This window comes from Panthera onca, chromosome B2, assembly GCF_046562875.1.
Source record: "Panthera onca isolate mPanOnc1 chromosome B2, mPanOnc1 haplotype 2, whole genome shotgun sequence".
Lineage (NCBI taxonomy): Eukaryota > Metazoa > Chordata > Mammalia > Carnivora > Felidae > Panthera > Panthera onca.
The window spans coordinates 97,822,710-97,848,105 of record NC_138343.1 but is presented as its reverse complement, the minus strand read 5'-3'; the positions used below and the strand labels follow the sequence as shown (position 1 = coordinate 97,848,105).

The following is a 25,396-nucleotide window of genomic DNA, read 5'->3' as shown; positions in this document are numbered from 1 at the left end:
CAATTATATATGGAATGTTAAATGAGGAAGTACACTATGCTGAAATCAATAGCATCTTCACGCAAAAAGATTACAGAATTGCACTCAAATGATAGTGTAGGATAGTTTGAGCAAATAGAATAAATTCTAGAGTTCTCCTCACAATTTGAACACTCCCCTGAGAACTTCTGACAGTTTTTAAAACAGCATGATTACTACATGTTTTGTTCTCATTTTACAACCAATGAATGTAAATTTGAAAGTATGCTAAATGAATGTAAAACTTTAACAACACATATGTATATACTTTCTGAATTTGAAAATTAAAGAAGTTTAAAAAACAGTAAATTAAAATCATTAGTGGCTTTGGTAAAAATTAAATATTTGAACTACATCTCTTCAGTTTTTAATACATTTTCAATTACATCATTGTCATGGGAAAAGAATCAGTAAGGCAAGTGTTAAAATCATACATAAGGGAGCATCTGCCTTCCATGGTCAGACACTGGTTATACTTCAACTGGAAGGTCCCAGAACTGTATACCTATCTCCCCTGTCTGTAAATCTTCCTCGGGCCTCCTCCATGGAAACAATCTATTTTTTAAATGTCTAGTAGAAAGCTCATGACAGCCCCTTCCTCAGCTGTCAGGACTGTGAACAGGAAACCTTTTCCTTCTGCTGGTCTCAGCCCCAAGTTGTCCCAAAGTTCCAGCAGTCTCTCCTGAGTCCAGAGCAATATGTCCTCACTCTGGACAATGCACTAAAGTTCTGTAGTTGCATTTGTAACTGTTGAGAGATGGAAAGGAAAGGGCACTGGATCCGAAGGCACACAGACTTACTTTTGACCCATAGCTCTGCCACTTTTCAGTTTCATGACAAGTTTCTTCTTGGGTAACACAGGAGTGAGATCCATCTCACAAAGTTGTTGTGAGAAATTGCCAAGTCACTCTATGTGAAATTTGTGGACTGTAAAATTCTTTATACGTTTTACTTTTTATTCCACAGTCCATATGTAGAGTCATATTCAGTATATAACATGAGATTTTATGGTTCTTTCCAATACTTGAGGATCTTGAGAACTTCAGACATACATTTTTCCTGTGTGACTTATTGCTTTCTAATCCACGTTGGTTATTTTTATTTTTTATCTCATTCACTTATTCTTACCTACCCTATCCTCAAACTCATGGATGAAATCATTTTAGGCAACTAAGAAAAGAATATTTTGAGACATGAAAAAAGTTCAGTTGCCTCATCTATAGAAACACTAAAGAATTCTCCCACTGTCTTTTTTCCCATTATACTCTGCATGCATAAGAACACATTATTAGCAGTCTGTATCTTTATATAAATGCTCTGGACATAGAGCACTGTTCATGCCTCCGTGGACATTTCATAGTCCTAAGTAGTTTTCTGATATCCTTGCTTATCCAGAACCTATTCTTCTTCTTGATTTTCATATCTCTCATTAGACCCGATTCTCCAATCACAGGGACCCTAGCAATGACTTCTTGTCAAGTACTAATGCTTAGATTCTGAGAGTCCCAGAGCTAGGGATCTTGTTCATGCTAATACAAGACCAAAGAATGGAGAATCAGAGGAAGCAGACATGTGAGTCTAAGTCCCAATTGTCAGGAAGAGCTACAGCCAAGTTAAAAGGCCATTTTATTAATGTTAACCTGCCACCCGTGCTGGGGTGGGATGGGAAGGATGGCATGGGGGGAGGGCAGTCCAACATTCTGAGGGTAGTTAATGTCTAAGAACTTGTGTTATCTGTCACTCTTTGTATCTAAGAATCTTACTTTTAGTCATCAGTGGCTAGGAAAAAGTCTTTCTAGGACACACAGCTCTATTATCCTTAGAAATAGTAGCTCTCTGAAATTCCTTGTAGCATTTAGGACCTTTCTTGCTACTTTATTTCCCCCATTTACTGCTTATATTATTGCAGATGTTCTGTAGTAAACAATTTTCTTAAGCAGAGAAGATAGAAAAGTATCCTGAAATCATAATTTTTATACACTAAATCTCTGTTTTGGAGTAGGCATGAAACGGTAAGAATTTTAGACTATTAAGTGAACAATTTAGAATCTAAATCTACATGAGATAGTTAATGTACATTTTTCAAAGTAATCTTCAAACTCTGCTCAAAGATGTCTTTTCTTTTTTTAAATGTTTGTTTATTTTTGAGAGAGAGTATGAGCAGGGAAGGGGCAGAGAGAGAGGGGGACAGAGGATCCGAGGTTGGCTCCTTGTGGACAACTGTGAGCCTGATGTGCCGTCCAAACTCACGAACTGTGAGAACATGACCTGAGCTGAAGTCAGACTCTCGTCAACTGAGCCGTACAGGCGGCCCCAAAGATACCTTCTCTAATGTCACCAATATCCACCATTGTGCAATTCCAGCATCATTTTTCATTTCTTCAACTGCAGGTCTTTTGGAATGGTTGGGGGGTTATTTTTTGATACAAATAGCCATGGCTTAGGGGACTTTTTAAAAGGATTTCATTGTCCAACACACTGCTCCCATGGACTGTTCCTTTTCCTGTGTGAGGTCCTGGGACTGAGAAATTTTTAGGTAGTGGATTCTCTGTTTCTGTGGTATGTGCTGCCCAGTTTTCCATGTGGCATCAATTAATACTGCTTTTAAGAAATGCCTTTTTGTGACCCAAGGATACTGTAAGTAAAACTATGCTGTTTAACCCTGTTTTACTCCAGTATTTGCCTGCTCGAGTCTCTGGAAGAAAGACCATTTTACTTTTTGCTGTATGGTGTTATATAGTAGAAAATCATCAGAATACTTAATTTAACATGCATATGTACAGTGTACCAGCGGACTTCAGGGTCAGATCTGGTCCCTAGAACAGAAAAGTACAAATTAGCCCTGCTATTAGAGTTATGCTTCTCCCTCCCATTCTCCCCTCATCCCAAAAAGTTATCTGTACGTGGAATTTTTTATCATTATACAAGAAGATGAATACAATAGATATGTAAGAAAGTAAATACCACCCACCATAATCCCATTTCCTGGAGAGAAACACTTTATCAGTTTGATTTTCAGATGTAATAAAATTTATATAATCCAAAGGTATAACTTCTAGAAGAAAACAGGAAAAAAAATCTTTGTGACCTTGGGGCAGGCAAAGGTTTCTTAGAATATACAAGCATAAAAAATTAAAGAAAAAAAGTTGATAAATTGGATTACATCAAAATTAAAAACTTTAAAATCTATGCTCTTCAAAAGACACCATTAGGAAAATGAAATGACAAGCCATAGACTGGAAGAAAATATTCACAACCACATGTATCAAACAATTTGTTTTCAAAATGTATAAAGAATACTTACAACTCTGTAACAAGAAGACAACAACCCAATTTTTAAAAATGGACAAATGAGGGGTGCCTGGATGGCTCAAGTCAGTTAAGCATCTGACTTCAGCTCGAGTCATGATCTCGCGGTCTGTGAGTTTGAGCCCCACATCAGGCTCTGTGCTGACAGCTCAGAGCTTGGAGCCTGCTTCGGATTCTGTGTCTCCCTCTCTCTGCACCTCCCCCACTTGTGCTCTGTCTCTCAAAAATAAACAAACATTAAAATAAATTTTTTTAAGTGGACAAATGATTTGAACTGAGACTTCATTAAAAAGATATATAAATGACTAATAAGCACATTGAAAGGTGATCACTATTAATAGTTACCCAAGATAGGCAAGTTAAATCCACAGTGAGATATTACTACATTAGGGCTTCTTAACCTCAGCACTTAAAGTTTGGGCCAGATAATTCTCTGTTGTGAGGGGCTGCCCTATGTGTTCTAGGCTATTTGGTAGCGTCCCTGGCCTCTACCAGCTACATGCCAGTAGCAAACCACCCACCCACCAGCTGTGAAAATGAAAAATGTAACCTTATGTCAAATGTTTCCTAGGGGGCCAAATCATCCCCAGGTAAGAACCACCACACTATACCACTAGATAGCCTAAAATAATATTTATCATGCTAACTGTTGGTGAAGGTGTATAACCACTGGAACTCTCAGACGGCTGGTAGTAATATGAAAATGGTACAACCACTGTAGAAAATGGTTTGGCAGTTACTTAAAAAGTTAAACCTATATTTATTATGGGAATCAGCCATTTCTCTCCAAGTCAAGAGAAATGAAAGCATATGTTCACATAAAGCTGTTCAGAATCCTTAGAGAATGTACTCTTTATTCTACATAGGTGAGAATTTACCCATGAAGTGAAAATCTCAAGTACAAGGAACCTTTTCTTTGTTGACTATATAGTATTTTACACACTTCCTTCTAGGATCATTTTGCTTTTTCCTGAAAGGAAGCTCCCTCAATGAAGACTTATTGGTGGTAAACTTACTTTTTATCTCTTAAAATGTGTTTCTTGCATTAGCTTTCTCAATAGACAGTTTCATATATTAATACAATTGAAGAGTGGCCATTTTCTCTCTCTGTGCTTTGAAGATACTATTCCATTGTCCTCTGACTTCCATTGTTAAAAAATAGTCCATTTAGTATCCCTTTGTAGATAATCTGACTTTTCTCTTGGATAACTTTTAAGGTCTTCCCTTTTTCTTGGAATTTTTCAGTTTTACTATATGTCAAGATATGAATTTCCTTTCTGTTATTCTGCATGGGATTCATTGTGCTTCCTGGAAAAAATGAGGATTGGTATCTTTAATCAGTTCTGGAAAATTCTCAGTCATCATCTCTTAGAATATTGCTTTTCTCCTTCTAAATATATGTATACAATATATCATTACTACATATATACTATGTAATTATATGTATACATTACACCTTCTATTTCATTCTCCATGTCTTTTCTTTTTCTTTTATATTTTTGATCTCTTTGCATTGTATGCTACATTCTGAGTCATTTCTTCAGATTTACTTTCTAGTTTGCTAATAATTTTCTCGTCAGCTATGCTGAATATGCTGTTTATCAATTGAGTTTTAAGTTTTAATAATTATAAAATCTGTATTTGATTCATTTTTAAATCTGCTTATTTTTTGATGGTTTCTTGTTCCTCACCCATACTTTGCACTTCCTTTAAAATAATAAAAGACATATAAAACTGGTATTCTGTATCTATAATTCTAACACCTCAAGTCTTACAGGTCTGAGTTAAGTGATTATTGTTTCTTCTGACCCTTACTAATGGTGCCTTTTTCATGGTATATTTTATTACTGTAAGCTCCTATTCATTCGAACTTTATCTTCTGGGATGATCTATATATCTGATTGGAGCCTGGGAACATAACCGACCCCCTTTAACTGAATCCTTGCATTAGTTTTTGTTTAAGACCAGAAGGGTAATAGTAAGTTAAAGCCCCAACTTCTCATGTGCAAACCATTGTGTGTTTATGAATTTTCAGGGGATATTTCATCCCACCAAGAACAAAAGTTGAAACAGGCAAATTTTCTATCTCCTTTTGTAGATGGGGTATTTTTCCTAGTTCATTTGTTCATTGGTAGTATAACTTCTTGGGGTTTGGCTTTATAATCAAGTCTCTGGTTTACCCCCCAGTTTCCCAAGTCCTAAGCTTTGTCTTCTCTTCCCATGCTATTGCTCTAGGTTACAGGATCCATAACTACCAGCCCCAGTAATTGTTACCTCTCTGGATTCCTCCTATTGGTCATTTTTTACTTCTAAGGATTTCTGTTATTTTGCCAGCTCAGCCACTATATTTTTTATAGAAATATTGGTAGGTGTTTTGTCCAACGAGTAAGAATCACTATTATGGAGGTTAGTTATTACCCTAATCTGTCAGAGAGTGGTGCTGTCAGAGCTCCTTAAGGCTTAGGACTAAGAATCTTTGTAGTAAATGGCCTCCTACTATCATGCTGTCCAAGTTCTTATTTCTGCTTTTTAGAATTTTTATGACTATTCCCTTGTGATTAAATGGTTGGCCATCATACTTCCTCTGCTATCAATTTAAACAGTAGTCCCTATAAATTACTGTGAACTTAGAAACTAGATAAATAAGCTTGTTGTAATTTTGCACAAAGTAAAATTGTCTTTAAGAGAGGTGGGCCAAAGGTTTTCCTCCAAGTATAGTACATACTCTTTAATGTATAAACTCTGTGGCATCTATTTTATGTCTTTTTTTGCTTGTTCTAGATTCTGTTCTTGAGATTGACCCCAAAAAAAGTCAGTTTGGTTATAATGAAGTATTTCTATATCAATAGTCTATAATCATCAGCTATTTTGGCCAAATTTTTAAATGTGGGAGGAAACAGCGCAAGGGGTGTGTGTGTGTGTGTGTGTGTGTGTGTGTGTGTGTGTGTGTGTGCTTAAGCAAGCATTGGATTTAATCCTACCACACAAATCACTGTGAATTCTTTTTTTTTTTTTTTTTTTGAGTAGGCAATACAGTATTTAGCCAAAGAGAAAAACTGCAGTATTTTCTTATGTTTTAGGTCGATTAAAGTGACTATTCCTTTTTTACTTGAAAAAGTCTTTAAGTTTATATTTAAATTCTAGTTAATAAAGTGACTTTAATAATGATTATGGGCCAATTTGTCTTCATTTATGTTTTTGTTTTTTTTCCTTTTACATAAAATGTTAAATTTATGCTAAAAGATAATTTTACTCATTTAACTATTTTGATGATGTTTTAGTTAGACTCAAGCCTACAGCTTTCTCTTTGGTGTCATGTGTACAAATCTTACAATATAATGAAAATGTGTTTTCAAATACTTGTGTCATGTGCTGGTAGTTATAATTTCAAAGCATGATTAACATACTTCCACTCCCCAGATCTTTGCATCTAGAACAGAATGTACTCTCAACATAGCCCAAAAGGGGCATATAAATACTCTGAGGTTATACTTTAAAACAGTGAACACAACATAAGTACATCCACAAATAGTAATTATAAACTATATCCAAAACATAGTGCATGGTATTTTGTAGATTAAGAGACAGTATTAGTGTGGTAAATTGTCAAGTGGTAGAAGATATTCCTCATTCAGCATGACAAAATTTACAAAATTTTGTAAAGGTTCAGAGGGGACTGGAAGTAGGTAAATGGAATAAAGGAAACTGGGATCTGATTTACATATATAAGAAAGGCAGTAGCCAGGGAGAAGGGATATTGAGAAATGCTATGGAGCATATCCTATTTTGGCAGTAGGCTCAGTCGGGAGCCAGTTCAGATTTCCTGGAGAAGAATGATGTTCTAAAGTTTTTTTGGGTGGGGGCAGTCCACAGAGGGTGGGATGAACAGTCAGTCATAGAGAAGAGATTACACGTAAGGTAGGAAGGGATTAAGAGAAAAGTTCATGGTCCCTTGACCTCTTTCCTGATGGATACACAATCACTGGAATATTAACAGTGGAAAAAAAAAAAACAACCCAACTAAAACCATTATCAGGCAGCATCATGGTATAGTAGAAAGAATATACCTTTGGAGTCAGGCTTGAGTTCTAATCTTTACTTAAGCTGCTTGCTTGTTATGTGACCTTGGGTTAGATACTTTCTCTGTTTCCTGTTTCAAAAATGAAAAGAGCATCTACCAAAAGGGTTATTATGAGGGTTGAATGAGTTAAAATGAATTAAATATTAAATGAGTTAAAACATATGTAAAATGCTTTAGAAGAGTACCTGATACATACTAACAACAATATGTGTTAGCTATTCTGTTAATATTATCAAATCTGAAACCACGAAGTATAGCATATATCTGCTTCTAGAACCAAATCTGGGACTAAAAATCTGAGTTATTGGTTTTAAAGCTCCTCATCAATTGGTACACAATTACCTAACTGCTACAATAACTATCAGATGTTCACCATAATACACAATCCTGCTTTCCAAGCCTTTTGACCTCTTTGCGTTTGTAGTTTAAGGCATTCTTCAGTCCAGGTGCCCCTTTAGAAGCAAAAAGACGTAGTGGGTCTAACTATAAGCAATTACAAAAAGAAGAGGGAGGAAAAAGGAAGATGTGAATATTGTTCTCAAAAACCAACCGATTGGGGAAAAATACTTGTTTAATAATGCTTAATTAATATTGATTGAATGAATGTTGAATAAACTGGTCCAATATATTCATACATATAGAGGTTCATGAATTTAACCAAAAGATACACAACCAATCCCTGGTGTATAGAAATATGAGTATTAAGTAATTGATGAAACTTTCAGTAACATTTGGGTGGGTACTGTTTAAAAATATTAAGATTTAAGGGTTCAAGGAAAATATGAGCTTGATGTAAAAGTGTGTCTTTCCCAAATAATGTATTGAAACTACCTTTTTCTTTCTTTCTTCTTTTCTTTTTTTTTGCAGAAGGCATCTTTATTTTTTTTTCTTCCAAATTTTTATGTAAATTCTAGTTAGCATAGAGTATAATATTGGTTTCAGAAGTACAATTTAGTGATTTATCATTTACATATAACACTCAGTGCTCATCCTAACAAGTGTCCTCCTTAATTCATTTAGTCCATCCCCCACCCATGAAACTACCTTTTTCTTGATTCAACATAGCTTTGTTATCTGTGACAATTGAGGATAGAGGAACAGAATGAAGTGAGGGTATTGCCAATAAACCCAGAACTAGTCTTCAAATATTATTTAATCCGCCCCGCCCCCCCCCACCTTCCTGAGGTATATAGAATACAATGAACTGTTGAGGGGAAGTATACATACATACATTTTGGACAGCATCTTACAGTATTAGTAGCAAACCTCCTATGTCTTACAGTACAGGAAACAATTGATATGACAAGTCAAGCTGATCTACTTAAAATAATTATTTTTTAGGGAACTAAAACCAGCAAATGGTTTAAGCAGCACTTGAAGAAAAAACAAAAGGTGGTTCTTGAAGGTTTTTACAGAAAATATTGGTAACTGCTTTAGAATATAGATTTAGCAAGCCAAAAGCAAAATGAGGAAAACTATCAAGTATCGTTTTACAATGTTTATGTGTCTCTATTGCAAGTAACACTCTCAGTTTAAGCAAATAACGGAGGTTAGCACTAAACATTACAGTGATGAAGTATGTAAGTCTTTGAAAATCTCTTCTAAATCCTCAGAGAATTTTCTTCTCAGGAGAATATGTATTGAGTGATAAAGAGGAAGCATTGCATAGAATAGCACTATGGGGTCTGTTCAGTTTCCTTGCTTGCTTTGAAGGTTATATTTATTTGTATGTGACTGTCATGCTCATATTTTTGGATTTGGACAATAACATTTCATTGTTGGCTGTACCCCGCCCCATGAATTTTGGAAATTGAGTATTAGGGAATTTAAAAAGAGAAGAATTTTTTCTTATGGATATTTCCACCCTTATCCTCTATCTACAAACAAGAAAGAAAATTTCCCAAAAAATTCTATATTTTATTACACTAATATTTTAAAGGTGACTTTAATGTATACAGTATCTGGCACAGTAAGGATAAAAACAAAATTATCACTGTTATTAAAATCTATTTTTTTAAGGATTGGTGAAAAGATTTTAAATCTTTGTTACTTTTAACTGAGGACAGTATATCCTGTCTTATCACAGTGCTCTGCTCTGACACTATATAACTTTTTTAAAAAAACATTGAAGGTTGGACCTCATTGGTATCTGGAGTGGTTGAGTCCTGATCTGTCTGCTTTGTGGTTGGCTGACAGCTGTTGCTAAGCTTGTTTTTTTTGTTCTTAGAGTTAAAAGTTGAGTGTGACCTATTTGAAATGCACCCTGCTTTTGACTCTGCTTTGCTCTTTTTCCTGGATCCACATACTTTTTTTTCTGATGTCTTTTGAAGTTTATATATTTTTCAAACCCACAAATTTGTAAATTTAATATACATTATTTTAGGGTTCTAAGGTTTTAATTGTATATTTGTAATGTTCAAGTTAAAGTATTGTGGTTTAGTTTTTTAAAATTTTGTTGAATACTTGAAAGTTGAAGTTTCTGACCTAAAAGTAAGTTCTTATTGTAAAGAACACATGTATTATTTAAGAACTTGCCTATTAGAAACACAAAAGATGTAATATCTTCATTGTTAATAAAAACCGTCTCAAAGTACTTCATTGTACTTTTGCTTCATTGGACATTTCTTAGGTCAAATTTTTGTGATTTAGGATAAAAGCTATTGGTCACACTGGCATGTGTGTCACTGAAGGGTAAGATTGACTTTATTCATGTTTTTTGGAGAAGGGCTAGAAGGATTGATAATCCTTTCACAGTTATAGACCAGATCCAGGACAGACTAAATATAAGTTCTAATGGAAGGCAAGTTTGGTTTGTAATTCAGTAGACTGTCATAAACCATTGTGATTCTAAGAGCCTTTTCTCTTTAAGGCTCTATTTAACATTGGTGGGAATGAGATTTTGAGCTAAATCCCCCCCTGCATTCTGCTGGAATCAGCAGAAATCCATGGATCATTCTCTGAACCTTAAAGCCTGACCCAAGCCTGGGGGAATAATGTAGGGAGCTACAGACTAGCATGGATCCTCCAAACCCACTATGAGTTCTAGTGGGCCGATCCGGAGATATGGTGTATATATAAGGCAGTGATACTCAAATGTGTTACTAATTTTTTTTTGTCAGCGTAGTCTTCAGTCAAACAGTATTACCAGAGTTATGATATATGCAATATATAAAACTGGCATGTTATTAATGGTCTTTAAGTTCAAATAAATAAAGTTAAATTATTAAGTCAGTGAGAACAATGAGGCTATTTTATGTTTTAAACAAATTTGAAATTAAGGGCTATGGATTATGACTGCAGTATTATTTCTGTACTTTTTTTTAATGTTTATTTTTGAGAGAAAGCATGAGTGGGGGGAGGGGCAGACAGAGGGGGGTACAGAGGATCTGAAGCTGACTCCACGCTGACAGCAGCCAGCCTGATGCGGGGCTCGAACCCACAAACCGTATGATCATGACCTGAGCCACAGTCAGATGCTCAAACGACTGAGCCACCCAGGCGCCCCTCTGTATTTTCTTGTATGCATAATATCCAGGTAATCTGGATTCACACAGCAAAGCACCCTCACTGTACCTTCGCTGTAGCAGTCCACTCACTGCTAGTTTTACTCCAGCACATGCAGAGACGCACGAATTTTTTTAAAGGCTGGAACACATTATACCCTTTCTAATCACTGACACATTTACAAAAATGTTCAAACATATGCTCACAGAGACGGTGAAGGAAACTTTACTTAGTCCAGGAACTGAATTATTAAACAAATTACTATTAGGGTGGTTCCCAATGCATTTAACGTTGATTTACATTTGTAGTTTGCCTTGAAAAAGAAAGTTTAAATTTAATATTTTATAATAACTCTAAAGAACTTGTAAGGAATGGATCCTAAGAAAAACAATTTGAAAACCACTGATAATGTAACAAACAAGCCTGGTGTAGGAGGAGGCCAGATTCTAGTTAGCTTAAAGCATATAACTCTTGATAAAATCAGGAATTATATTAACAGAGCTGAAATAAAAGTTTGAGAGAATATGAAGTTCACCTGCCCTTCATTTTAAATTTGAGGGGGCTCAAACTGGAAGGGCTGTTAAGAGATTTATAAACTGGGTTTCTGTTTTTTGTTAGTCTCTTTGTTTCAGGACTGGGCAGTAAACTAGATGACTCCCCATTTAATGCTCCCTAACAGAGTCCCAAGCTATCTGCCAATCTGTGTGACTTATGTGAGAGGTGTAAGTCTAAATAAAATAGACACCCAAACTCAAATTAAGATATTTCTGCCAGTTCATAGGATTTAAGAAATTAAATGCATATAATTTGGCATTCAGTAAATATCTATAAATAATGATTGAATGCTAAGTGCTTACATAATATTAAGATTTCTGTTAATTGCTAAAATAATAGCATTGACCTCTGTACATAAACCTATGCCAAAATGTACTTTTCAGATTAGAGTTACAACAAATTAAGAAAGAATACTGCCTTCTCCAATTTGTAATATCTGAATAAAATCCTGTGTTAGTATTTCTCAATTGTTTGCCAAAATTTAGGAAAACCATATTTTTCTGTTATTACAAATGCTCTTGAATTATGTTCAAATTTAAGTTCATGTAAAAACAATTTTAAAATGGCATTCTCTCTGGGTTTTTTGTTTTTGTCTTTGTTTTTTAGTATTTTTAGCTATACAGAAAGATAGTAGTGATAAGTAAAAATAAACATCTCTCAGGGGCGCCTGGGTGGCGCAGTCGGTTAAGCGTCCGGCTTCAGCCAGGTCACGATCTCGCGGTCCGTGAGTTCGAGCCCCGCGTCGGGCTCTGGGCTGATGGCTCAGAGCCTGGAGCCTGTTTCCGATTCTGTGTCTCCCTCTCTCTCTGCCCCTCCCCCGTTCATGCTCTGTCTCTCTCTGTCCCAAAAATAAATAAAAAAAAAAAAAAGTTGAAAAAAAAATTAAAAAAAAATTAAATAAAATAAACATCTCTGTTGAACTACATTGGCCTGAACATATACGTATTCTGTGTACAAAGGGGAAAATGGCCCAGAGGTGCAGTGAGGATTTTGGAGGGCAGAAGAACAGATGGGAAAGTTCAGTGAATGGCGTTTTATTTCTAAGATGCTTAATAACATGCAGGTAGTCTCTAGATGTGGCCTTGTACGTTGTGACCAGGTTTTACAATTTAACACCCTCTTGGAAAACTAGAGATCTCAGAGGGAGGCAAAGAAAGAAGGTAATTTAAAGGATTAAAGGACCCACAACTAGAGATTATTACAGGGATGGGGGGCCTGGGTGGCTCAGTCGGTTAAGCATCCGACTTTGGCTCAGGTCATGATCTCACGGTCCATGAGTCTGAGCCCCGAGCCCGGCGTTGGGCTCTGTGCTGACAGCTCAGATCCTGGAGCCTGCTTTGGATTCTGTGTCATCCCCCCACGCCCCGCGCCTCCCCTGATCGTGCTGTATCTCACTCTTTCAAAAATAAATAACTGTTAAAAAAATTAAAGATTATTACAGAGGAACTGAGTGGGGGTTTTTGAGTTCTATAAGAAAAGCACATATGTAGATCCCTATTCACTACATGTTAGTAATAATCATAGTGGGGGTGGGCAGGAATAGGGAGGTCAGGATAGTTGTTACAAATAAAAAAATAAAAATAACCCGATTAAAAGATTTTAGGAGCACCTGGCTGGCTCAGTCAGAAGAGCATCTGACACTTGATTCTTGATCTCTTGGATGTAGAGACTAGTAAGAAAAAAAAAGAATTTTTAAAAAATTATAGGTTACATACTAAAACCAGTTCTTGCCTTGTGCCTACAAACAGAAGTACTTTGAGAATTAAAAAATATATATATATTTTTCACATATGTTTTTAGGTAGAGTTGAAATCCAGCTCCTCAAAAAGCATTTTAAAAATTATACAATACAGTAGTATACGTGCACAGAGAAATATTTTCTACTTGAATATGTCATATATTTAGTATCATTGGTTACCTTTTTTTTTTTTTTTTGAGTTTGTATCACTTCCTTTTTCTCTTTCTTTAAAGCTACAGTAGTAATTCCTACATACATATGGGATAAAGTCCAAACTCTCAATTTCCCACCACACCTGAACCTCAACCTATTCCAAATTATACCAATTCCTTCTTATTTAACTCAACAATAATGCTGAAAAGTAATTCACCTGTAAAAATTGTAGCATTTTTGTATGAGTTCTCCCATTTAATTTTGAGATCTCAACAGACACTTTCTTTCCTATCATTTCACCTTAGGCCTAAAGGTGTTTAAAGCCAAATTTGGTTACAGAATGTTCATGAATCTTGTCAAACAATGGTATGTATTCAGGCAGTATCTGACTTGTAAGTACCTGCCTGACTTAACAAATGAACCAAATACTCCATTGCCCAAACCTATATAGCTAGCTTAGCAGTGCAAGCAAAGAAAAATCAAAGAAGCTTGGGAATATCTGTGGATTCCCAAGAAGAAGATGAGGAGAAACTATGAAAAACAGTAGTTGCTTTAGCAAAGCTGAACCCAAGGACAAGCTGATTCCCAAGCACAGCCTGCCTGCCTGGATAGTGGACCCAAAACCTCCAAAAATGTTTGTCTAGATGGCCCAAATCTTTCATAAACTTAATATCATTATTGAGGTAAGTTGTTTTTTTTTTTAATAGAAAAATCTCTGTGAAGTTCATTCATTATATACTTATTGAGGGTCTGCCATATGCTAGGCACTTGGCCATTGGAAATACAGCAGTGAGCAAAAAAGACAAACATTCTGATTTTACAAAGCTTATATTCTGTTGAGTCAGACTAAATAAATTACTATGAGATATCAGTACCTCCTACAATGAATAGTATGAATTGGTTTAGGAAGACTGCTTTCTTCCTAGCACTTAACCAGTTATTCTAAGAGGAATAGGATTGGTATGAGGACCTTTTAGTAGACTTAGGTAGAGTCTTAGGGTAGATTTAGGTGAGTTCTGTAGTGAAGGAGCTCTAGGTAACATGAGGTCACCAAAGGCCTGGGAAAAGACACCAGGAGGACAGGGATAGAGTAGAGGAGATAAGCTCTCAAAGACCAAGCTCACTCATTCCATGATTTTATTTTTTAATGAGATCTTATCCTGAGTATAAGAAGGGAAGATAAATTTTTTCTTCTTCATTCCCTCTTTTCTTGTCCTCAGAATCAAGAACTATGACTAATACTGGAAACTAGAGTGTTTTATGCTAAGCAAAATTAATCAGAGAAAGACAGATATCATATGGCTTCACTCATATGTGGAATTTAAGATACAAAACAGATAAACATAGGGGAAGGGAAGCAAAAATAATATAAAAACAGAGAGAGGGACAAACCATAAGAGACTCTTAAATACACAGAACAAACTGAGGAGCTGTGGGGGTGGGGTGGGCTAAATGGGCAATGGGCATTAAGGAGGACACTTGTTGGGATGAGTACTGAGTGTTATATATAGGTGATGAATCACTGGATTCTACTCCTAAAATCATTATTGCACTATATGGTTAACTAACTTGGATGTAAATTAAATTTTTTTTAACTTTTTTAAATAAATAAGAATGGTGAGAGCTTAAAAAAGAAAGAACTGAGACTAATACATAGTTATCAAAATTTGTAAATTATTCATTAAAAGAAGCAACCCAGCTTCTGCTGCTTTGGATTCAGATAGACCTGGGTTCTAATCCTTAAAGGCAATTTACTACTTTTATAATCTTGGATGATTTACCCATGCTTTATGAATTTCTGTTTTATAAATTTGAAAATAGGAATAATTATCTGCTTTATATATGTCAATTGCTTCAGTGTCTAATGGGTAGGAGTAAGTAAGTTACTGGTCTTATTAACCTGGAAAACCTGACCACAATTTAACATGCTTGTTCTTTAGGGGAAAGTGATTTTCTAATTTAAAGCTACTGACATTGTTTGGAACACTGCTTGTTTACAAATGTGGGTGATGGCCTATGTTTCTAAAACCCTATTAGAGATTTAAAATTGTGCATTTCTAAAAGAAGAAGCCCTAAAGGAAAGAATAAGGCAAAGATCTGTCAACATTCTTGCTCCTTTATAAGTGATAAAATTCTAAAAATTAAATTGAAGAAGTGAGAAAAGTAGAGGACAAATAAGAGAACAATGTAAAATTAAAGTTCAGTGCTAAAAGGATCTCAATGTACTCAAAACATGTCGAAAGGAAAAAAAAGTGCTTAGCAGACAAGCTATATATATAAAAACAGGAAGATATGAGCTGGAGGAGAAAAATCTTGACAAAATTAGTAAGCAGAAGTAATCTTATAAACCAGCATTCATTCTAAATAAAATGTTTTAAATGACAATAGGACATTTTTCAATAATGCTTTAAGCCCACTCTTAAAGGAGTTCTTTGGCTTAATGGATGAAATCACTGCTATGTGTGTTTTCTAACCAATTACTAAATATAATTCCTTTCTACTGAATAGATCTACAAATCTGTGGTACTTTAATTCCTTTGGTTAACGGGAAAATTCAAGGTTTAATATGTGGTCCATGTAAGTGTGATTATGCCTTTTGGCCTGATAAGTATTCATTCTACTAAAACGTATCTATTATTTTCCATGAATTAACTATATTTTCAAAAGTCTAATGGATGTAAGGAAGTCACTTAGGAGAACAGCTAATTTGAAATTTATTTCCTCAATTTCAAAAATAAGAGTATGAGGCATGATTTCCTTTCTCAAGAAATGTATTATTGTTGGAGAGACAAAATCTACCTTCATCCCTACACTTTGCTTCATTCCCATTGTTCTTCAGACCTCCCTGTTGCCTTGCCACAATTGCCTCAACAGCCTTCCTAACCATCTTTCTGCCTCTAATTTTGTCCCTTCCAATATATTTTTTTAAACCTTAGCTGAAATGCAAGTCTGATGTCTTTCTACTATTTAAAACTTGCAAGAACTCCACAGTACTCTTAACAATGAAATTTACATTCTTTAAAATAAAGCTTGAACAAGGTCCCTCCTTACTGTTGATTTTTTACTTGAACTCTATCACTGTCTTCTTCCAGACCCAATAAACTTCCTTTATTCTGCTTCCCTATTTGGACCATTCTCTCTCTCCCTGGCCTCTGGGCCTTTGCACATGCTGTTTCCTTTGTTTAGAACTCTGTCTCTATTCTCTCAAGTCCCCTCTCCTACCTCCCCCAACCCCCAATTTCTTGCCAAAGCCTCTCCACTAATCCTATAAGTCCCAGCTCAGATGTTCTTCCTTCAGAAAGCACAGCTTCAAGTCCAGACTCTCTAATACATCATAGTTCTTAGCTCACATAAAGTCACTTAACACCACTCTGCTTTTACATAGTATATCAGCTTATTCTTGAGAAAATTAGAGTTGAGACCATTACTACTAATGACAAATGCAAAAACCTCACTTTGATACAACTGTGTAAGTCTACCAAAAGATTTTTAGAGGAAAGGAAATATTTCAGAATTACTATTACTTCTTGTATTAAATATCAGGTTTCTTCCTAGAAATAAATAATGTTAGAAATGTTTAAGTAGCAGACTTTGTAAAGTAACTGCTGGCCTATAATGATAACCTGTGGTAAATATCAAAAGTTTAGTCCTTTCCAGTTACTGTTCCATGCTCAGTTTTCATTTTTTTAGCAGATGTTTATTGCATGCCTATGACATGCCTAACACTAGGGGTTCATTAGGAGAAACACCTTCAGGACATCTGGCCTACTCAAGAAGTGACACAATGATATTTTCAGGTTAATATTGGTTGGAATTCTTGGTTACTATAGATTTATTTGGAGGCAACCCTTTTATGTTGAGAATAAAGTGACTAATTCACCATGCTGCTCTATTGTAAAGAGCAGAAATTATTACTCTTTGAAGAAATTATGTCAGTCTTTTTAGAGACCATAAAGGAATCTTGACATTTAATGGCTTAAAGGTCCTCAGTAAACCATAGAATTAGAATATGAGTTAAAATTATCTTTCTTTTTATGTAAGTCAGCATCAAAGTACATAAACTGAAATTTTCTGGGGGGAAAAAATCCTAATTGCAGCTTCCTATACAATTTCAGTGTATACCTCTTCAATAAATATTTATCAAGCTCTAAGTATCAAACACTACTCTATATATAGTTTGTAGTTTTGATTTGTATTTAATTATTTTGAACCATTTTTGGGTTAGCTAAATGCTAGTCTCTCATTAAAAAATAGAAAGGTAAGCATTCTCCATTTTGCAAATGACATAATTTTAATGTCATAAACAAGGTTATGCCCTACTAGACAACTCAGCCCCATTGTTGTATTCCTTCCAGAAAATAAAAATCACAGCTCAACTCTTCTAGAAGCAAAGTCATCATTTTCACTTATTTCTCATTATCTAGCATTATAGCTCACAACCTCATATATCAAGTCCATTTATGTTTCCAAGGTATTCATCTACAACCAGTTTATTTTAGAGGGTATGTCCTATTGCTGCAAACTGGATGATTTACTGGGCTTATTTTTGCTGCTTGTTGGTTTGTGGCTGAGTGGGCATTTGATTATCCTGTTTGCTTTTGTGGCTGTGCTCAGAAGAAGAGAAAGCTTGGAAGCCTCTGTAGCCTTTTCTTTTATGTTATTATTAACCCAAAATTGCTTTTCTTGACAGCAAAAATATTTTGTGTGCTTTAGCAATTTATAAAAACAGTGTATGAGAACATACGGTATTTATCTTATTTATCTGGAGAAGATTAAAAAAATAACCATTTTAACTTGCTTTTAAAATACATTTTAAGAGCTGTAAGAGTAACTTAATCTTCTCTGAGACATTGTAACCTCCACTCTTAAGACTGAAACTTATTTGCATTTAGGAGTCCTGGTTCTGTGTCTGTCAGTATTTATTGATTTAAACTCCGCTTTTTTCCTTTTGTCATGATGTTCCAACTTTTTTTTTTAAACCTGGACATGTAAGCTTTTGAAAACACAAGAGCAAACGTGCAAAAAGAGATCTAGTTTAGGAGGTGATTTTTTAAAAGAAGTTAATGAATCCATTTAAGGAAATAGTGTTCACACAGGATTTGAGAGATTTGCGACCCAGGTCCAACAGTGTCAGTTATTTATGCTCCTTTTTAACCTATATTGTCTCAAGTTCCTCATCGGATTTCAGAGAAATTCTTTCTTTAGAACCCAGGGCACTTATGGGAGAATATTAGAAATGTTAAAGCCTTGGAATATACTTGCGAGGAAAAGGGAAATGCAGAGATTGGCTACCAAGCCTTATTATCTGTGTAGGAGAGTGATATTTATAGTTTCTACATAGCTTACCAAAAATAATTTTACATTGAATATAGGCCATGGTCCCATACTTGTTGCAGCATTCCGGGCGCATTCAGCGTTGTTTGCGCATTAGTGGAAAGGCTGAAGGGGATTTCAACAGTTTATAAAATGTAAAGCGAACTTGGTTATTCCTCGTGGTGCAGGGTCCGCTTAGAGGTGGGCTGCTCTTCGGATCAAGGTAAATGAATCCGAGTGGGTGGGAAGGAGGGCAGTCTCTCCGCTGCTGAAGCTGGGGGCAGGGGCGCGTTCGCCTTTCCCTGACGCCTGAGTGCTCGCGCCCCACCCCAGCCTTAAAGCAAGCCCACCGAGCCAGTTCTGGACGCGAGAATCAGCTCCTGGCGGAGAGCTCCGCCGCTCGAGGTTGTTTTTCCCCCGGCCGCGTCTGACCGCCCCCCAACGCCCGCCCCTCCGCGTCAAGGGGGCGGGGCTCCGCGGCGCCGCGGGCCGGCATTGGCGCGGGGGGCCGCTGGGCCGGCGGAGTGACGGCGGGGGCGGGGCCGCGCGGCTTGTTTGTTCGCGCCGCGCTGCCGCCGAGGTCCGCGCTGCCTGAGGCGCTGCAGCCCGGAGCCCGGCCGTCCGGTCAGCGCTCGCCTTTTCCGCGCCGCCGGGCTTCTCCTGCGCGTCCGCAGCCGGTCCCCGCGCCGACATGCGCCTGGCCACCACCGCGAACCAGGCGTACACGGCCTCGCTGGCCGTCTCGGAGCTGCTGGGCTGCAAGCAGTGCGGCGGGGGCCGCGGCCAGGACGAGGTATCCGGGCGAGGGGCCGGGCGGGCGGGTACCCGGCACAGCTGCCCGGGCTGCACGGAGGTCGCGATGCCTCCCCGCCTTCGTACCTAACAGCTGCGGAGAACGCTCCGCATTGGAGAGTGCCCCGGGAGCAACCGCCCGGCCGGCCGCCCTGCCCGGCGGGGGGCGTCTCGGGCCGGCCCGCGCCCCTCAGGTTGAAGGGGCGGCCTGTGGTGGGAGGGGAGACGGTTTCCACCGCGAGCCGGCCCGGGGAGAAAATGCTGAGGCTGGCAGACACAGCTGCCTCGGTCATTTAAATGGAAGTCTCCAAAACGTAAATAACGTCGTCTTGTGTGCAAGTCTCCACAAGTCAGAACCGAACAAAGCTGCAGTCTTAGGGTAGAACAGCCTGTGGATTTTTCTCCCCTCGGCGTCTTGTCAGAACATTATCGGTGACCCTCCCCCCCCCCCCCCCTTGGCCTCCTACTCAAAAAAAGGGGGCAATAACCTTTGAGTCGGTTAAAAGATGCTGCCGCCTGGAACACGTATGTTCTGCCGGCTCTATGACGTTATGCACCGCGCTTACCCCTGGTTGTTAACCATCCCTGTTGCGCCCGAGACGGCCTTCAGGAGAAAGCGGTTCAGTTGTGACATTTTGTCTTTTTCCCAAGGGGTTGTAAATAACGGCCCCATTTGAAAGTTGCTAGTACAGCTAACCGAAATTTTAGCCTTTAAAAGGCTTTCATTCAAAAGGTGACAAAGGAGAAAGTCATTAAAATTTGAATTGAACTCACAACGCTGGGTTGCCATCGGTCACGAAATCTAGGAATTTCTCCGCAGCGTTGCCCACTTAGGGGACTCCGTTTAATGTTTCTGTTGTTTCGTAAGTGGAGACTGCGTCGCGAGTGGACTGCATGGATTCACGCAACTTGAAGAGAAGACCTCGTGGGGGCTGTAGAACACACTTTCCTGGATTTTAACGTTAGTGGGTACATGATACGCTCCTCATTGTGTACAGATCATGCAGCAACCTAAACACCAACAAAACTTGCCCTGCCTGTTGCTTTGGAAACTCTATCAAAGAAACAAAACCGTGTGGAAGTGTTGACATCCCATTTCTGGTTTCCGTTTGCAGGCCATAAAAGATCTTTTCTCATTTTGACTAGAGGCGATCCCCAGTCGCGGAGCTTGAATAGCTGTTATTTCTGATGGTGTTTGGGTGCAGAATCCCGGTTCTCGCCCAGATCTAGAGTCTCTAAATATAGCCACGAAAACTGGAAGATGAAGGGATACATTGTAGCTTGCTGGTTGGTTACCGTGCCCGTGGGATTGTGTTTAGGAAACTAGGAAGCCTTGCGGCGTTGTATTTTATCACTTTTAACACATCCGACATGTGGGAAAATAAGTCAGGAAGTAGTGCTTTATAGGAAAACTATTCATTTTACAAAAGAATTAATAACATGGCTCTTTCAACTAGCATGCCTCCAAATAAAATGCTTTAAAATGAAACACTTTTCAGGGATGGGACTCCTGACTAAAATACAGGGCACACACATGGCCTAAGTCAGCCTTACAAATCCAGTACTTTGAAGTCAGAGAGGTTTTTGTTTTGTTTTGGTTTTTTGTTTTATAGTTTTTTTGAGTTTTTTTTTTTTTTTTTTTTTTTTTTTAATATGTTTTATAGAAGACCAGAGACTGGAAAAAGAGGTACCTGAACTTTCAGTATTTCTAAGTTCCCAAGTAGAGGTAATGACAATGTTAAAAGAAGCACCAGTACATTTGTTATAGCAGGAATATATTTTTGTTCCTTCTACATCTTTTCATTTCTGTTCAAAATTTTTGAATGTCAGAAGCCTAGCACCAGCTCTAGGAAATGATTCTCCTAAAGAAGGGAGAGTGGGGCAGGAGCTTTCACTTTTTACACAATTTATCGTTGCCTAGTTGAAACACATACTGCTTTTGTAATTTTTTTTTCAATCAAAATTAATATGAGCGTTGTGGTTATTGGTATAAGATGTCTGGACATTTTTTTAAAAGTGCCCCAAGCCCAGTGAGAAAAATGATTCAAATGACTTAATCATATTTACTTTTCCACTTGTTTTGCAAGTGGGTAGACACTAGAAGCCAAGGAATGCTTTTATTTTGCATTTGTGGCACATCACTGTCTCACTTAAAGGAGGATATTGCTGTAGATTCCTAAATGTATCTCTGACCAATTTGGAAATGATCAGAGCAGTACTTTTAGCATGCCAACACTGATTCGTAAGGTGATACAATACAGATACAGTGTTTCTGTGGTACTGTCGACATTTGCTAAGAATTTTCATATTGTGAAAATGAGTGTCTTAGTATTACATGCTACTGAAGAAATAGATGTTATGTCAGAGATTTGCAGCAGTGTTGTCATGGCAGAGGCTGTTGCTGTCTTTTTCAAAATGCTGATTAGGAGAATTGTTGAGAGGAAAGAACTGTTAGTTCCCATGTTAGTTTTACCAGCCACACCTTCACCAAAGGCCTGTGAGGTTTGTGCTGTGATTAGCATCTACATCTGCTTTTTAAACAAGGCCATTTGCTATCGGCAGTTCTGTGTCTTAGAATCTGGATTGGCCAAAACGTATTCAAAGTCTGTAATTAATTTTCTTCAACAGCAACAGATAAGGCATAATTGAAATAACGTTTAGGAAATTATGAAATGCAGTTAGTTTGGCTTATGATCACCCTATTGAAGACCTGTAGTAGCTTTTTAAAATCAATACCTGCTAGAAGATAGGGTAGTAGCTAATTTGTCATGTTGACTAGGAAAAGTATTCAGAAAATGAGTTTTCCAGAAAATTAGCCTTTTAGAAACCAAGAATACTATTGCATAGCAACAGTGATATCCAAAAGGACCTTTAAGGTGTCAAAAACTCTTACAGAGGCTCAAAAGAGTAATAATGACAACTCTAGAACCAGATTTCCTAGATTCAACCCCTGTCTGCACCACTCGCTAATACTAACTGAGCTAGGTACTTGATTTCAAATTACATACATACGTATAATTTATAAATTATTATATGTGATTATTTCATGTTTATAATTATTGTATGTTACATAAACATTACATAGAATTTGATATATATAGAAATATGTATAATTTATAAAATCATCTCCTTCCTGCCTGGATCTGGACTAGGATATGGTGGAATGGAGTCTTAGAGCTCATCAGTTGATATTCTTGTATCTCTCTCCTGTACCTCATCTATTAAGAAACAGAACAAAGGACATTGAGTAAGCCTTCAAATATGGAGAATAAGTTGATGTGAGTCTAGAATAGCACTCACTATATTTCCCATTAAATTAGTCGATCAGTCCTTTTTGGGAAAGACTTGATTTTTTTTAAGTATATCAGTGTCTCCCTTCCCCCAGTCTTTTCTTTCACTTCCTCTCGTTTTCCTTCCTACCATTTCCCTTTCTGCCCTTAAGGAATGGCACAGACCTCTCACAACTTCTTCATCTTAATAGGAAATTGACCCTGGTAGTCTGGATGTGAGCTGGGTACAATTCTATTTTATCCGGAACTAGACTTAGGTAAAATAATGAAATTGGAATCTTGAATGTCAGAGACTTCTTTCCACTCCTTTCCTTTCTTCAGTTTATCTTCTCTTCCATCTCCAGTTTTCTTGCCAGACTGGTACCTCATCAAGGAATTAATGTAACCTCAACAATAAGAGATTATTAGCATAATTGGTCTATAATCCATTCCCAAGAATGTTTACTTTTAGTTAACATCCTGCTTTAAAACACATAGTTTTTCACTCTGAAAGAATGTTTGTCTAAAGGAACTGTGAAGGAAGGTTTTGCCCACTGAAGGGAAGGAATAGGGGAGACAGTGATACAAGTATGACCATTAAATTTGACTGTAGGGGTAGACTTTCAAAGACTTGAAAAGTATATAGGACCATTGGGAAAGGTCTTTGCTATACTTATAGGAAAATACTCCATTCTGAAACACTGATAGCCACTTTCTTTGAATTCTAAAGCTATTGTTTTATGATAGTTCAATATGTAAAGTATATATTTGGTATAGAAACAAAACCAAAATAATATAATTCAACCTCTTTGTTTTGAGGTCCATGTGCTGTCCGTCTTGTTATTAAAAATATGTATATGCCACCCACATGTTGCTAAGTTAGTTAAAATAAAGTCCTATAAATGGAATTGCTAATGTTTTTTTCTCTCCTTATAGATAGTAACAAAACATATGCATCTTACGCACTTTGCCCTCCCCTACCTCACCCCCCTGATGCACACTCAATATATATCTTGGAGGTCTTTTAAAGCCAACTCATACAGAATTGCTTCATTCTCCTTGTAAGGACTGCATGTAATTCTAGTCTGTGGTCATACTACATTAAAACAGTCCTGTTAATGAGAGCTCAGGTTGTTTTATATTTTGTACTATTACAAACAATGTTGCAGAGATTATCCTTTTACCTATGGCATGTCTATGAGTACAGGTCAGCATTTAAAATGAAATTGTTGACTCAAAGGATTTGTGACTTTTTAATTTCAATCATTATTACAAACTACCCTCTCTATAAGTTGTAGTGATTTACACTTATGTATTCCTTGATCTTACTTCCTCACACTTCACAACACTCCCATGAGAAATGTGTAAGTAACAAATATTTATCCACCTCCTCTTCAGCACAGCCTACTATTAAACTTTTGATCTTCAGCAATCTTTTAGGTGAAAAATAGTATCTCAGTGTAGCTAACTTAAAGTTTTATTGTGAGGTTGACCATTTTTCAGCCATTTGTATTTCCTTTTCTTTGAACTGTCCGTGTCCTTTGTACATTTTTCTATCAGGTTGTTGTAGGTTTTCTTACTGATTTGTAGGAGTTTTCATGTACTCAAGAAATTTAGCCCCTTTGATTTAGAAACTGCAAATATATTTCCCGATTTTCTGTTTGCTTTTGACTTTTTTATATGTTTATTTTTCCCATGTGAAAGTCTTTATTTTTATGTCATCAGATTTACTAGTTTTCTATTTTACGACTTCTGGGTTTTTATGACATTCTTAGGCCTAACTTCATTCCATGAGTGTTTTCTTCCAGCACTTATGTTTTTTCGCTTGGGGTGTTTGTTTGTTTTTTTTAAAACTTACCTCTAATTTAAGTATGATTTATGGTTCTAACTTTACTTTTTTCTGAGCGGCTATCTAGTTGTATCAAGATCATTTGTTGAATAATCCATTTCTCCTCCATTTGAAATACTACATTTTAACACAGTACAGTCTCAAGAATAGTAGTGTCTCTCAGGTATAAAAAGAGTGATAAACTCTTGAAATGGGCATTTTCCTAAAATGCATTTTATTTAAATAATATAGTGAAGAAATGAAGAGGGGTAAATATTGAATGTAACCTTAACATTTTGCCCAATATATCTTGATATCTATGTAATTGGATCAGAAATTCAGCAGTTAGAAAGGCTAATAGAGTCATTGTTTTATATAAATGGCTGCATTTGTGTTAAGATGATGTATTGAATAGAAGGAATGTGGAGGTTTTTTTCTTGCATTTATTACAGGCTAATAAAATTAAGACATGCCTGTGGCCAGACCAGTGAATTGAGTGCCTCTTCTAGTGAAGGGTATAGTTAGAGCATTGCTATGTTCAGTGTAAGTGTATTGGCAAGTGTATTTGAATCGACATCTTAAGTTATCCCAATAAAGATTTTCTTCAGTTTTGTCCTGCCTGCTTAATTTTTAAAAATCCACTCTGCTCAAAAGGTTTTCATTCACTTGGACCAGATTTTTTGAATTGCTGCCACATATCCTTCTCTGTCTGCAAACCACCCCCCCCCCCCCCCCCCCGCTTTTTTTTTCTTTAAAAGGAACATCCTGAAGGACTTTTGGAAGCAGTAGAGGGTACAAATAATATTTGTATGTAGTTATATAAGCAAGGGTTTAAT

At 36.9% G+C, this 25,396-nt stretch overlaps 1 protein-coding gene and 1 long non-coding RNA gene across 4 annotated transcripts in view; one reads left to right on the top strand and one right to left on the bottom strand.

Moving 5' to 3' along the window:
• The window catches only part of SESN1 (sestrin 1), a 115,331-nt gene that overhangs the window by 73,822 nt on the left and 16,113 nt on the right, over positions 1-25,396 (top strand). Inside the window, exon 1 of one of the 3 annotated variants that reach the window (XM_060616343.2) lies at positions 19,253-19,464. The exons of 1 other annotated variant lie outside the window; for it this stretch is intronic. In XM_060616343.2, the coding sequence (XP_060472326.1) occupies positions 19,363-19,464 (102 nt within the window). In that variant the 5' untranslated portion in view covers positions 19,253-19,362. Of the gene's footprint in view, positions 1-19,252; positions 19,465-20,471; positions 20,751-25,396 lie in introns of those variants that run through there. One more of the 3 variants, XM_060616344.2, reaches the window with a different exon arrangement.
• On the bottom strand, positions 2,337-8,018 carry LOC145715501 (uncharacterized). Its single transcript, XR_014137715.1, has 3 exons — positions 7,395-8,018; positions 2,990-4,635; positions 2,337-2,834 (listed from the first exon to the last, which is right to left on the bottom strand). It is a non-coding gene; the product is annotated as an uncharacterized LOC145715501 (long non-coding RNA).